Here is a 13,987-nt window from a genome sequence, read left to right as displayed (position 1 = left end):
AGCTAGACACAGGAGAGGTTAGAAACTACAGAATGGATTGATGGCAGAGAAACCAGACCGGAAGGGAAGGAGGAAGGGAGGAAGGGAGGGAAGGGAGGACAGAGGGAGGGAGGACAGAGGGCGGGAAGGGAGGGAGGTAGGGAGGACAGAGGGAGGGTGGGAGGGAGGAAGGGAGGACAGAGGGAGGGAAGGGAGGGGGGAGGGAGAAAGGGAGGGACAGAGGACAGGAAGGGAGGGAGGAAGGAAGGGAGGGAGGACAGAGGGAGGGTGGGAGGGAGGAAGGAAGGGAGGACAGAGGGAGGGAAGGGAGGGTGGGAGGGAGAAGGGGAGGGAGGGGGGAGGAAGGAAGGGGAGGGAGGGAGGGAGGGAGGACAGAGGGAGGGAGAAAGGGAGGGACAGAGGACGGGAAGGGAGGAAGGGAGGGAGGACAGAGGGAGGGTGGGAGGGAGGACAGAGGGAGGGAAGGGAGGGTGGGAGGGAGAAAGGGAGGGAGGGGAGGGAGGGAGGGGGGAGGAAGGGAGGGGGGGAGGAAGGAAGGGAGGTAGGAAGGGAGGACAGAGGGAGGGAGGTAGGAAGGGAGGTAGGGGAGGGAGGAAGGGAGGGAGGTAGGAAGGGAGGGAGGGGAGGGAGGGGAACAGGGTATCAACACATATTTCCCTTCCTCCGGGTGCGTTCCAACAGTGTCCCGACAGGCGCATTTTTGGCAACACGGGAATTTCAAGACAAAATAAGCATTTGAGACCCCCCCACCTTGAAAAAAATTGTTTTAAGTAATTAATTTCCATATTATAATCGGACATAAATTATAACAGACACACGTAAGAGATTCAACGTGGTGATTTTGGATATTAATGCATAAAACAACATTAAACATTTTTGTTTTATTGGGACAAGTGTATAAAGCATGGAAAAATACTAATATTTCACAAGTTTCACTCACACCATTGGGTAGCTGAATATGTTACATGTTTCACTCACACCATTGGGTAGCTGAATATGTTACATGTTTCACTCACACCACTGGGTAGCTGAATATGTTACATGTTTGAGATGCTGTTTTGTTAAGAAAAAAATGAATAAAAGCTGTTGATCTGAGAAAGTACAGAACTATTATAGGAAAAATACATCAATTCAGAGCGACCAAGACACTTAATAAGCCACATGTTTTCACAAGGATATAGCTATATCTTATTCATGAATGCAGGTTGAAGAATTCATCCCAAAGGCTGATTATCTCCATGTATCAGTTCCAAATGGCAGCCTATTCCCTTCATAGTGCACTATAAAACCAATAGGACTCTGGTCAAAAGAAGTGCACTATAAAACCAATAGGACTCTGGTCAAAAGAAGTGCACTATAAAACCAATAGGACTCTGGTCAAAAGAAGTGCACTATAAAAGGGAATAGGGTGCCATTTGGAATACATTCCATATTATCTCAAAAAAATAAAAATTGATAATTATCCAACTACTGTAGTGTTTAACCTTAACACACTATCAGCAACTTCCCCCTTGGATTGTCATTTGCATGCATGTTCTCTATATTATTGCTTGTGTCAACCAAAGTATGCCAATTTTTTAAAATTCATTATTGAGGATACATTCACTGTGTAAAACAAAGAACATGCAATACATACTGACACACTATTGAAGGTTTGTGTTTGGGATTGTTGTTGTTATAATGCAAACTGTCGGACAAAGACACACTGACGAAAGCATGCACTTGTATATACACAGTAGCTTAACACATCAAAGTTATTTTTTTTTTTAGAACCGATTATTAAGCATTTTCATTGTTCACATTGACACCAGCTGATTGCACAATTCAGAGTAAAAACAGGAATGTTCCAGTACAGTTCATATATACGGACTATGAGGCGATGTTTAAAGCTGTAGTCTTATTTTGCTTTTCAATGTCACGTTTCAGCAGATGGGAAGACATGTCATAATGTACATCCCAAATGGCACCCTATTCCCTTTTTATAATGCACTTCTTTTGACCAGAGTCCCATGGACCCATAGTGCACTATACAGGTAAAAGAGTGTAACTTGGGATGTACACATTGTTTGTTTACATTTTAAATCTGTTCTTCAGAAGAATACTCTGATGGAAAGAGAGAGAGAGGCTTAAGGAATATTACCAGTCTAAATGTAATACAGTATACTTTTAGGTCGGTTTCCCAGACATACTGTATATTAAGACTAGTCCTGGACTAACAGGCATGTTCAATGGGCGAAAGTGCTTTTTTCATGTCCAAGACTAGTCTTACTTTATGCCCAGGAAACCGGCCCTTCATGTTTTTTTTTTAACGCCTGCTAAAATAAAGGATTTAAAAGGCAAAAAGATGATTCTCTAATCTCCCAGTGTATTCACACCTGTCCAAGGTTGGGACTCAGACTGATGTTTATACATATAAAGAGTCAGGTTTCCCAGACACACATTAACTGAGTCTCCATTGAAATTGCTTTCTAGTTCAGGACTAGGCTTAATCCATGTCTGACAAACTGCTCCTAAATCAAACACGAGGTTTCTTTCAAGAATGTTCTAGACGCAGAAGAAAAGCACACCTATTTAGGCGAGGTGCTGGCTAGCGGAGTGGAACACTTTAAAAAAATATATATAAAGGAGAGCTGCACACACTCTAGGAGCTCAGACGCAAAAATGTTTATGTCCAACGTTTCGACAGACAAGCTGTCTTCATCAGGGTAAAAAAAAAATCAAACACAAGGTTTCTTTCAAGAATGTATCAATGAAAATCTTTGTAAGCAAAACAGGTGCTGCACTTTGAAGGGCACAGCTCAATGGAATAATAGTGTCCCAAATGGCACCCTATTCCATATATAGTGCACTACGTATGACCAAAAGTAGTGCACTATGTAGGGAATAGTGTACCATTACATCACTGCAAAGTCTCACTAAGAATCACAATGATTCTACTCTAAAACAAAGATGAAACAGAGATAACCAACAGTCTGCCACTCTCAAGGAAGTTTGCTGCAGGCTCTTAAAATGTTACTTATCGACCAAGAGCAGCAATGCTTCCTTTTCCCCGGGAACAACTGCAATAACAACATACAGATCTAGAAACAAGATGGTAAATTGTATTTTTAGCTCTTTTTTTGAGTATTGTAATAAGGATTAATATTCTTTGTCGTCATATGGTGTCATATAAACTTAAATCAGTGAGTGAATGTTGTAAGAAATGAATGTATTACTTTATACTGACCTACCTTTCCAAGCACAAGGAGAAAGTACACACACACACACAACATAGTCAAAAATACATTGAATTTGGATGTAAAATGAATGGCTATGTTTGTGTGATTTAAGGTCAAAAGTGCTTCAAGCCTGGAGGCACTTCCATCTTGAAAATGTATAAAGAAGAATCAAAGTAGTACTGTATCTTCACAAGCCAGCATCCTCCCACAAGTCATATATTTATGACTTGATACATATTTCTTTTTTTTTTTAAACAGCTCCCCAAATCACAGATCCCCTCTTAATATCAGAACCATCCTTTTGGTTACATAAAAAAAAATATTTAAAAAAAAGTGGTTAGAATCTAATCTACCAGGTCATAATTATGTAATTATTACTAAACAAGCAAAACTCAAAAGAAATTGCCACCATGACAATTCCTTTCAATTTCCCTTGAATTTTGCTTGTGTAGGACAAGGAGAGCTCTATCCATCTCAGAAGGAGTGGTAGTGTTAATTTCATTATGGACACAGGAAACTGGCACATGTTGAGGGGGGGGGGGGGGGGGATTGTATGGGGAATAGGTACATCGGAGGAGGGAAACGTAACGGAATAGTGTTCTTTTCCTTCCCAGCGTCTTGTTCCTCCTGTAGACCCTTCAGTCCATTAGATCACCCAAAATGGCCTCGTCTTAACCGAAGAAGCCCAGCTTCTCTCTAAGCCATTCCTCTGTCAGGTCCTCCGTGTTTCTGATCTCAAACACCTGGAAGAAATGAGCAAGAGCCGATAGATTATTGCCCTTTTTACAAGAAATAAGTCAACATCTTTTAGCCAATTTCATGTAAAACACATACTAATATATTTATGGATTTAGCTGTATTTCAGTACTAGTTTATATATTAAATACAGATAGCATTGAGCTCCAAAGATGAAAAAAAACTTAAAAAAAAAAAAAAGAGTTAAAACACTAACCTTGGTCAACTGGACAGTTTGCACCAGTTTGTTTTTGCTTCCGGCGTACATCATCTGTTGCTCAGGTTTACATCCTGAGAGAAAATAATAATAATAAAAAGACGTAGTAAAACCAGAGAAATAGAATGAGGAAGTTCAATGATATGTTTCTCTACGGGTAAAACTAAAACCTGTTATATGCATGTATTGGCCTATTTAAATCGCCTTTACCTTCCTTATCCTACCTCATTTGTACACACTGTATATAGACTTTTTCTATTGTGTTATTGACTGTATGTTTGTTTTACTCCATGTGTAACTCTGTGTTGTTGTATGTGTCAAACTGCTTTGCTTTATCTTGGCCAGGTCGCAATTGTAAATGAGAACTTGTTCTCAACTTGCCTACCTGGTTAACTAAAGGTGAAATAAAAAAATTAAATAAGTATTAAATCACTTAAATTAAACATATTTTACTATCCAATAATAATAATAATAATAATAATAATAATAATAATAAGGTAACCTTAGTTACCATGCCCTCATTGGTTAAAATGGCAGACTGAATTCATCTTTCTTTTACAAAAATGGGCCAACACATGTTGTTACAGGTATAGTAGCTACAGGGATGTTGAGGTTCGGATCTTATCTTACCCACTGGACTGGAGAAGATGAAACACAGAGGGTAAGAAACTCGCCCGTCATCATGTTCATACTTGTAGCTATACACCACAAATGTGCAGAAGGTTAAAGATAACTTTTAGGATTAAAATAGAGATTTGACTGTGCTCAACACTTTCACTTAAAAAAAATCACACATTCATGTCAATGGGAGAATTTGTTTACGTCCCTGTTAGTGTGCATCTCTCCTTTACCAAGATAATCCAATCCATCTGACAGGTGTAGCATATCAAGAGGCTATTTAAACAATCATGATTTTTACACATGGGGACAATAAAAGGACACTCTTAAATGAGCAGTTGTCACACAACACAATGCCACAGATGTCTACATTTTGAGGGAGTGCACAATTGGCATGCTGATTGCAGGAATTTCCACCAGAACTGTTGCCAGAGAATTGAATGTTCATTTCTCTACCATAAGCCGTCTCCAGCGTCGTTTTAGAGAATTTGGCAGTACATCCAACCGGCCTCACAACGTGTAACCACGCCAGCCCAGGACCTCCACACCCGGCTTCTTCACCTGGGGGATAATCTGAGACCAGCCACCCGGACAGCTGATGAAACTGACAAGTATTTCTGTCTGTAATGAAGCCCTTTTGTGGGGAAAAACTCATTCTGATTGGCTGTGCCTGGATCCCAAGTGGGTAGGCCAATGCCCTCCTAGGTCCAACCATGGCTACGCCCCTGCCCAGTCATGTTTAATCCATAGATTAGGGCCTAATGAATGTATTTCAATTGACTGATTTCCTTATATGAACTATAACTCATGTAAAAATGTTGAAATGGTTGAATGTTGTTTTTATATTTTTGTTCAGTATAGATGAAAGGATATCTTGGCTGTCTTTCAGGCAGCTCATCCTTCAAATCATCAGGAGAAATATCCTAGAATGAGACACAGAGACAGACAGAGAGACAGACAGAGAGACAGACAGAGAGACAGACAGAGAGACAGACAGAGAGACAGACAGAGAGACAGACAGAGAGAGAGACACACAGAGAGAGAGACACACAGACAGAGAGACACACAGAGAGACAGAGAGACACACAGAGAGACAGAGAGACACACAAAGAGACACACAAAGAGACACACAGAGAGACAGAGAGACACAGAGAGACAGAGAGACACAGAGAGACAGAGAGACACAGAGAGACACAGAGAGACACAGAGAGACACAGAGAGACAGAGAGAGACACAGAGAGACAGAGAGAGACAGAATTCAAGGTTAAATATGTACTGCACAACAGTAGGTTTACGCTACATCATATAAGAGGGTGTGTGGATAAAACACTTATAACACTGACGGCATCATACAATAACCAACCTGGCAACTTACCTCATGTTCTTCATCAAGGATGACAAGCTGCTTGTCCTTGTCAATCTTCACTGAGAAAGAGAAAACACACACACAAAAAAAATATTTAGATAAAATATTCCTCAACAGTCAATATGTTGGTCCTCCCCAAGCACTTGACCCAAGCACAATATGTATGTAGAAGCAATAATAACATTGTCAACTTTAGATTCTTTATTATTAGGAGGATACTGACTGATTTATGATTAAAAGATACTGACTGATTTATGATTAAAAGATACTGACTGATTTATGATTAAAAGATACTGACTGATTTATGATTAAAAGATACTGACTGATTTATGATTAAAAGATACTGACTGATTTATGATTAAAAGATACTGACTGATTTATGATTAAAAGATACTGACTGATTTATGATTAAAAGATACTGACTGATTTATGATTAAAAGATACTGACTGATTTATGATTAAAAGATACTGACTGATTTATGATTAAAAGATACTGACTGATTTATGATTAAAGGACACTTACCGATTTAGAGGATACTTCCTGATTTGTGATTTAGAGGATACTTCCTGATTTGTGACTAAGAGGATACTTCCTGATTTGTGACTAAGAGGATACTTACCGATTTGTGACTAAGAGGATACTTACCGATTTGTGACTAAGAGGATACTTACCGATTTGTGATTTAGAGGATACTTACCGATTTGTGATTTAGAGGATACTTACCGATTTGTGATTTAGAGGATACTTACCGATTTGTGATTTAGAGGATACTTACCGATTTGTGATTTAGAGGATACTTACCGATTTGTGATTTAGAGGATACTTCCTGATTTGTGACTAAGAGGATACTTACCGATTTGTGACTAAGAGGATACTTCCTGATTTGTGACTAAGAGGATACTTCCTGATTTGTGACTAAGAGGATACTTCCTGATTTGTGACTAAGAGGATACTTCCTGATTTGTGACTAAGAGGATACTTACCGATTTGTGACTTAGAGGATACTTACTGATTTGTGACTAAGAGGATACTTACCGATTTGTGACTAAGAGGGTACTTACCGATTTGTGATTTAGAGGATACTTACCGATTTGTGATTTAGAGGATACTTACCGATTTGTGATTTAGAGGATACTTACCGATTTGTGATTTAGAGGATACTTCCTGATTTGTGACTAAGAGGATACTTACCGATTTGTGACTAAGAGGATACTTACCGATTTGTGACTAAGAGGATACTTCCTGATTTGTGATTAAGAGGATACTTCCTGATTTGTGACTAAGAGGATACTTACTGATGATAGCAGCATTGTTAGTCTCCTTCCGGAAGCGGAATTCCCGTAGCTTTTTAACTAGATCTCCGTCAACATCACACACAACCAGTGATTCGCTCTGGAAGTAACAGATAGAAGGTGATTCATAAAGCCTCTCCAGAGTTGGAGTGCTGATCTAGGACCAGACACCCGGACAGCTGATGATAATAAAATACCATTATGTAGACAGGGGAGACCTGATCCTCGGTCAGCACTCCTAACTCAGAGATGCTTAATGAATATGGGGACCAGGAATAAGAATTGTTATGATGTCTCATTTCAAAAGGAGATCAGATCCCTCTAACACACGATTGGGAACTTTTGATGATAGCCTTAAAGAATAATTATTGAGATGGACATTAGATATATCTTAGATAGATAGAGATATGTATAGATATATCTCTGAACTTGCAAATTCTATTAAATAGTGAGACATTTTTAGCGATCAATAAACAGACCACACCTGATAAATGATGTGTCTTGGAATGAGTAGGGATCTTCGTTTATGTAACATCCCAGAATCATTGTTCACGACGGGTTAAAATTCCTTTGTTCAATGGCCTAGTCTGGATATGATTTGACAGGTAACAGGAAATACCGACGTGCACTGATTTAGCAACTACAGGGTTATACAAATATATATAGTACCTCTCAAATACGAGAGATGCGCATCTCTGACAATGCCGAGTTGAATTTGTCTTGAAGCCAAGTTTAGCTAGCTAGCTAACTAGATAGGTTTTGCAAACTACAGGAAATGCGAATCTAGCTAGCTAGCTGGCTGGCTGACATGCATTTTATACACAAAGCGCATATAAATGTGACAGAATAGTCACGGCACTTTGACGATCTGAAATGAGCTAGTTCCATCGAGTAGTTATAGGGTAATTACATGGGAATTTGATGTGGCTAACTTTCTCAGACAACGCATGGGGGGTTTTATCCGTTAACCAGCTTGCTATGCTATGCTATGCTATGCTATGCTCCATATCGTGACATGTTGCAGCAGATCACATTGAGCTGGGTGGAACAACTGCATATTTAAAAAAAACATTTAAAAAACAAGCGAAACTCGAATTAAAGAGACGATTATACAGGTAGAGGATTGCAAACTTGAAAATAATCCCTAGCCAAAATACATTTAGTGAGGTTTTTTATGTTTTCTTTCAACCCATCTCTGGAACAACTTACCATTTTCCCTGAAGCGCAGACTGTTCTGTCTAGACCGGAGGAGGGCAGTATAGAACAGTATTTTTTTATTTCGCCCACATATAATCTCATGACTCTGATATGACCAATCCGCTCCCCATCCCACACACACCAATTTAAAATCATTATTGGGAATATTTTTCCGTATCATGTCGTACTGTACTAGTTAAATTTTACTCATATAAAGTTGAAAGAGAAAAGGGTAGATATACTTTTATTCATTTTCGATTTTTTTTGTTTGTTGTTGTTTGTTGTTGTAATCATTTTTTTTGTCGACTGCAATCCCAGAAAATGTGTGTGAGTCTGGAACGCAGCCATTAGTTTCCAGCCATGTTTCCTTCCGCCCAGTGTCGCGTCATATTCTAGGCGTGAGGGCAGACTCTGCACTTCCTTTATTCCAGGACTTTTACACAGTCAGATTTTTTACTTTGTTGTTATCTCTCAACTGGCAAATTCTTGTTGTTTCTAACTTTAGAATTTTGTTAAAGACGTCCCTCTTTTGTCGAGGTAATGTTGAAAAGCCGAACATACTTTAAAAAAAAAAAAAAACATTTCTGTATTGTACTTCGTTGAGCAGCATAAATATGTAGAATCAAGTTGGTGGATAGCTAATGTTAGATAACGTTAGCTGTACGTCGAGCCAGCTAGCTTTCTACATGTGAATAACACTAACCAGCCTGCAATCCAGTTTAATTTAAAGTTTATAGGTAGCTTGTGATATCTAAACTATGTTGCTATTTACTTCCGGCTGTTATAACTAAAGTAGCTAATAGGCTATAATAGGTTATGCTTCAGACCTAACACATTTATTCCCCCCCATTACCTTTCAGGACATGGATTTCTCGGTGAGTTAGCTACTTTTATCAATCACGTTTATTATCAAGGTATGCCTGTTTTAAGATGGTAAATGTGTTGGTGAAGATCGTGGTAGCAACCTCCCTGTTTTTCTTGCATGTAGCTGGCAGATGCCATAGCAGACGATGTCCCGGGCCAAGCTGAGAAAGCAGCTAACCCCAACCCAGCCGCCTCCAACGCCCCTCCGCCCACTAACCCAGGATGGCCTGGTGCGGCCCCCGGAGCCCCCACACAGCCCTCTGCTCCTGGGGGATTCCCTGGGGGGCCACAGTCTGGTTCAGGGGCCCCAGGGCAGTTCCCTGGAAGTCAAGGACCCTTCTCTTCCGGTCCCGGAGCACCAGGGCAGTATCCTGGAGCTCCCTCTGTCCCTGGTGGGTTCCCGCCCGGCCCAGGGGTACCGGCACAGTACCCAGCTGGACCTGGAGCACCAGGACAGTACCCAGCTGGACCTGGAGCCCCGGGACAGTACCCAGCTGGGCCTGGAGCACCAGGACAGTACCCAACTGGGCCTGGAGCCCCGGGACAGTACCCAGCTGGGCCTGGAGCCCCGGGACAGTACCCAGCTGGACCTGGAGCACCAGGACAGTACCCAGCTAGGCCTGGAGCTCCGGGTCAGTGCCCAGCTGGGCCTGGAGCACCGGGACAGTACCCAGCTGGGCCTGGAGCACCGGGACAGTACCCAGCTGGGCCTGGAGCACCGGGACAGTACCCAGCTGGGCCTGGAGCCCCGGGGCAATACCCAGCTGGGCCTGGAGCCCCGGGGCAGTACCCAGCTGGACCTGGAGCACCAGGACAGTACCCAGCTGGTGGAGCCCCCGGCCAGTTCCCTGGAGCCCCCATGCAGTACCCGTCTGGACCCTTCCAAACTAGCCCCGGAGCACCCCAAGGACCCTACCCTAACGTGCCTTACCCAGGAGCCCAGCCTGGTGGTGGGATGTATGGGCCTGGAGGTCCAGGAGCTGCCTTCTCTCCTGCAGGAGGCACCTTCTCTGGTGGAGGCTTCCCTCCTATCCCCCCTGGATCATGGGGTCCTCGAGGTGGTGGAGGCTTCCCTCCCCAGCCGGGCCACCCAGGGCCCATGGGACCATACGGGGGGCAAGCGGCTCCAGGAGGCATGCTGGTGAGTAAACACATGCTTTTAAAACACCACACATTGCTTGCTTGCTTGCTTGCTTCCTTCCTGGTGCACTTCTGTCCTAGTCTTCACCGGAGGATCTCTGTACACGTGGTGTGGCTCTTTTTTTTTGGGGGGGGGGGGTTTCCTTGCCTCGTTTTACCTTCCTGATTTCGCATGCTTACATTAAGCGCAGCAGTCAGGATGGTGGATCAGAGATTTGCTGCAGGGCTGTAAAAATGGTGTTTGTCTCCAAGAAACAGCACTGCAATAACATTATACTGGTCTGAGGTGTTTTCTGCAGGGCGCAAACCGCAAAAGACAAGGCAAGGCAAAACAACAGAACATTTACAGTAATATCATATTGTATCATTTACAGTAATATTGTAATGTATCATTTACAGTTATATCGTAATGTATCATTTACAGTAATATCGTATGTATTCTTGTCTTTCAGCCCAGACATAATATACCATATCCACCACATTTTTGAAAGCACTGAACTCTTCAGATTTTCAGTCAGATGAGGACACCAACCACAGAAAGTCACCTTGTGGTTTGGTTTAAGAACTACAAGAAAGCAGCAGCATTTTGTATTTGGTTGAAGAGGTTTTTATTAGCTAATACCTGGGGGGGCGGAGAAAGGGAGCCCAATAATGTTTGCTGTCATTCAAGTGCAATACATAGCCTCGGATTTTTACATTTTATATTATTTCACTCTTAAACTTTCATTAAAGTCACACTTATCTTTTATAATAACATTTTATATGCTACTTTCTAGAAAAGCCAAACATCATTTGGGTAGTAATCCTCCTGTACTCGTGTGTTTGCCAGCGTTGATAAAATGTCCAATTGTGTTAAATATTTGAAATAAAGAATACTATCACTTGTGTTTTGCTTGTGTTCTGATTGTTATTTTTTTGCATTGCAGTGTTTAAAGAAGTAGTTTGGGATGTATGCCCTGTTAAATTAAATTAATCAAGAGGTGATATATATATATATATATATATATATACAGGTGGTACCACTGGTTGAAGGAAATGACGTTTCAACTCATCCAGTTATTCCTGTTGTGACTCAGCACTATTAGGCTCATGTAGAGTGTGAGGATCTGGTTTGTTTGGTGTAGGGCGTAGTGGAGACTCTTCTTAAGGGGAGGGTGACTCATTTTTCCAGTGGCGTTTGGAATGTAGGGCGAGGCTCCAGAGTTAGCCAACAAAGTCATTTCATTACTTACCATGAGAGATTATTTTTTTTTTAAAATCAATAAGGGAATGTTTTGAATTTGTCAGGAAGTTTGATTTGTATTTCTTCCTTGATGTAATAAGGATGCATCTACTATGTCTTAATTACAACTAAGTGACCGTTTTAGTGGCACCACTGGATAGTGGTCATTTTCTCTTGACACCTGATACAATGTCACTTAATAAAGCTCATATATTCAATATTCTTACCAATTCTTTATCCAATCCTCTTTTATTAATATTGAAATGTGTACTTATGTTTTATTGAAATGTGTACTTCTATTGGGTCTGTTGTTGATAAAGGTCATTTATATTAGTTTCATCTTTTTAACGAAACACTAAGACTGATGACCTGTAATGTTCATGTACCATCTGTTTGAGCCAGTGCCCTACGAACTGCCTCTCCCTACTGGCATAATGCCCAGGCTACTGATCACCATAGTAGGGGAACCCATCCCTGGAGGAGACCGGTAGGTACTCACACTACTAAACTAGGCTACAGGATTAATTAATCCGTTAATTTGCTCCTTCATTTATCCATTCAATACATATGTTCCAGTAATGTGGGCACGGGGTGTTTTCACATATTGTCCTCTTATAAAATATCTGATCTGTCTTCTTATTAAAGATCTGATCTGTCCTCTTATAAAAGATCCAATCTGTCCTCTTATAAAAGATCCGATCTGTCCTCTTATAAAAGATCCGATCTGTCCTCTTATAAAAGATTTGATCTGTCATCTTATAAAAGATCCGATCTGTCCTCTTATAAAAGATCTGATCTGTCCTCTTATAAAAGATCCGATCTGTCCTCTTATAAAAGATATGATCTGTCCTCTTATAAAAGATCCGATCTGTCCTCTTATAAAAGATCCGATCTGTCCTCTTATTAAAGATCTGATCTGTCCTCTTATTAAAGATCCGATCTGTCCTCTTATAAAAGATCCGATCTGTCCTCATATAAAAGACCACTTTGCAATAGTGCATCTAAATCTTTTAGGGGGGGGGGGTTAGAAGGATTACTTTATCCTATCCTAGGTATTCCTTAAAGAGGTGGGGTTTCAGGTGTCTCCGGAAGGTGGTGATTGACTCCGCTGTCCTGGCGTCGTGAGGGAGATTGTTCCACCATTGGGGTGCCAGAGCAGCGAACAGTTTTGACTGGGCTGAGCGGGAACTGTCCTTCCTCAGAGGTAGGGAGGCGAGCAGGCCAGAGGTGGATGAACGCAGTGCCCTAGTTTGGGTGTAGGGCCTGATCAGAGCCTGAAGGTACGGAGGTGCCGTTCCCCTCACAGCTCCGTAGGCAAGCACCATGGTCTTGTAGCGGATGCGAGCTTCAACTGGAAGCCAGTGGAGAGAGCGGAGGAGCGGGGTGACGTGAGAGAACTTGGGAAGGTTGAACACCAGACGGGCTGCGGCGTTCTGGATGAGTTGTAGGGGTTTAATGGCACAGGCAGGGAGCCCAGCCAACAGCGAGTTGCAGTAATCCAGACGGGAGATGACAAGTGCCTGGATTAGGACCTGCGCCGCTTCCTGTGTGAGGCAGGGTCGTACTCTACGAATGTTGTAGAGCATGAACCTACAGGATCGGGTCACCGCCTTGATGTTAGTAGAGAACGACAGGGTGTTGTCCAGGGTCACGCCAAGGTTCTTAGCACTCTGGGAGGAGGACACAATGGAGTTGTCAACCGTGATGGCGACATCATGGAACGGGCAGTCCTTCCCCGGGAGGAAGAGCAGCTCCGTCTTGCCGAGGTTCAGCTTGAGGTGGTGATCCGTCATCCACACTGATATGTCTGCCAGACATGCAGTGATGCGATTCGCCACCTGGTTATCAGAAGGGGGAAAGGAGAAGATTAATTGTGTGTCGTCTGCATAGCAATGATAGGAGAGACCATGTGAGGATATGACAGAGCCAAGTGACTTGGTGTATAGCGAGAATAGGAGAGTGCCTAGAACTGAGCCCTGGGGGACACTAGTGGTGAGAGCACGTGGTGCGGAGACAGATTCTCGCCACGCCACCTGGTAGGAGCGACCTGTCAGGTAGGACGCAATCCAAGCGTGGGCCGCGCCGGAGATGCCCAACTCGGAGAGGGTGGAGAGGAG

The 13,987-nt window shown here is 42.3% G+C and overlaps 2 protein-coding genes across 2 annotated transcripts; one reads left to right on the top strand and one right to left on the bottom strand.

The window, feature by feature from the left end:
- Window positions 1-3,121: 3,121 nt before the first annotated feature.
- gmfb (glia maturation factor, beta) lies at window positions 3,122-8,683 on the bottom strand. The gene is given in 7 exon segments (NM_001146556.1): window positions 3,122-3,961; window positions 4,171-4,244; window positions 4,801-4,883; window positions 5,662-5,711; window positions 6,164-6,213; window positions 7,451-7,547; window positions 8,657-8,683. Coding segments are annotated over 7 exon segments (429 nt in total). The 5' UTR covers window positions 8,660-8,683; the 3' UTR covers window positions 3,122-3,889.
- A 321-nt stretch (window positions 8,684-9,004) lies between these two features.
- On the top strand, window positions 9,005-11,535 carry LOC106602745 (uncharacterized). Its single transcript, XM_014195617.3, has 4 exons — window positions 9,005-9,181; window positions 9,505-9,519; window positions 9,633-10,649; window positions 11,101-11,535. The coding sequence occupies exons 3-4, from the start codon at window positions 9,655-9,657 to the stop codon at window positions 11,168-11,170; spliced, it is 1,065 nt and encodes a 354-aa protein (XP_014051092.3). The 5' UTR covers window positions 9,005-9,181; window positions 9,505-9,519; window positions 9,633-9,654; the 3' UTR covers window positions 11,171-11,535.
- The last annotated feature ends 2,452 nt before the right edge of the window (window positions 11,536-13,987 follow it).

This window comes from Salmo salar, chromosome 01 (assembly GCF_965601325.2).
Source record: "Salmo salar chromosome 01, fSalSal1, whole genome shotgun sequence".
NCBI classification, from domain to species: domain Eukaryota; kingdom Metazoa; phylum Chordata; class Actinopteri; order Salmoniformes; family Salmonidae; genus Salmo; species Salmo salar.
The sequence above is the reverse complement of the archived record's forward strand: the minus strand, read 5'-3'. Positions and strand labels throughout refer to the sequence as shown.

Bases quoted from the DNA above. Each gene is read 5' to 3' on its own strand.
- LOC106602745 (XM_014195617.3), top strand. From the start codon at position 9,655: ATGTCCCGGGCCAAGCTGAGAAAGCAGCTAACCCCAACCCAGCCGCCT. The intron at 10,650-11,100 runs GTGAGTAAACAC...CTTGTCTTTCAG, and splicing joins CGGCTCCAGGAGGCATGCTG to CCCAGACATAATATACCATA.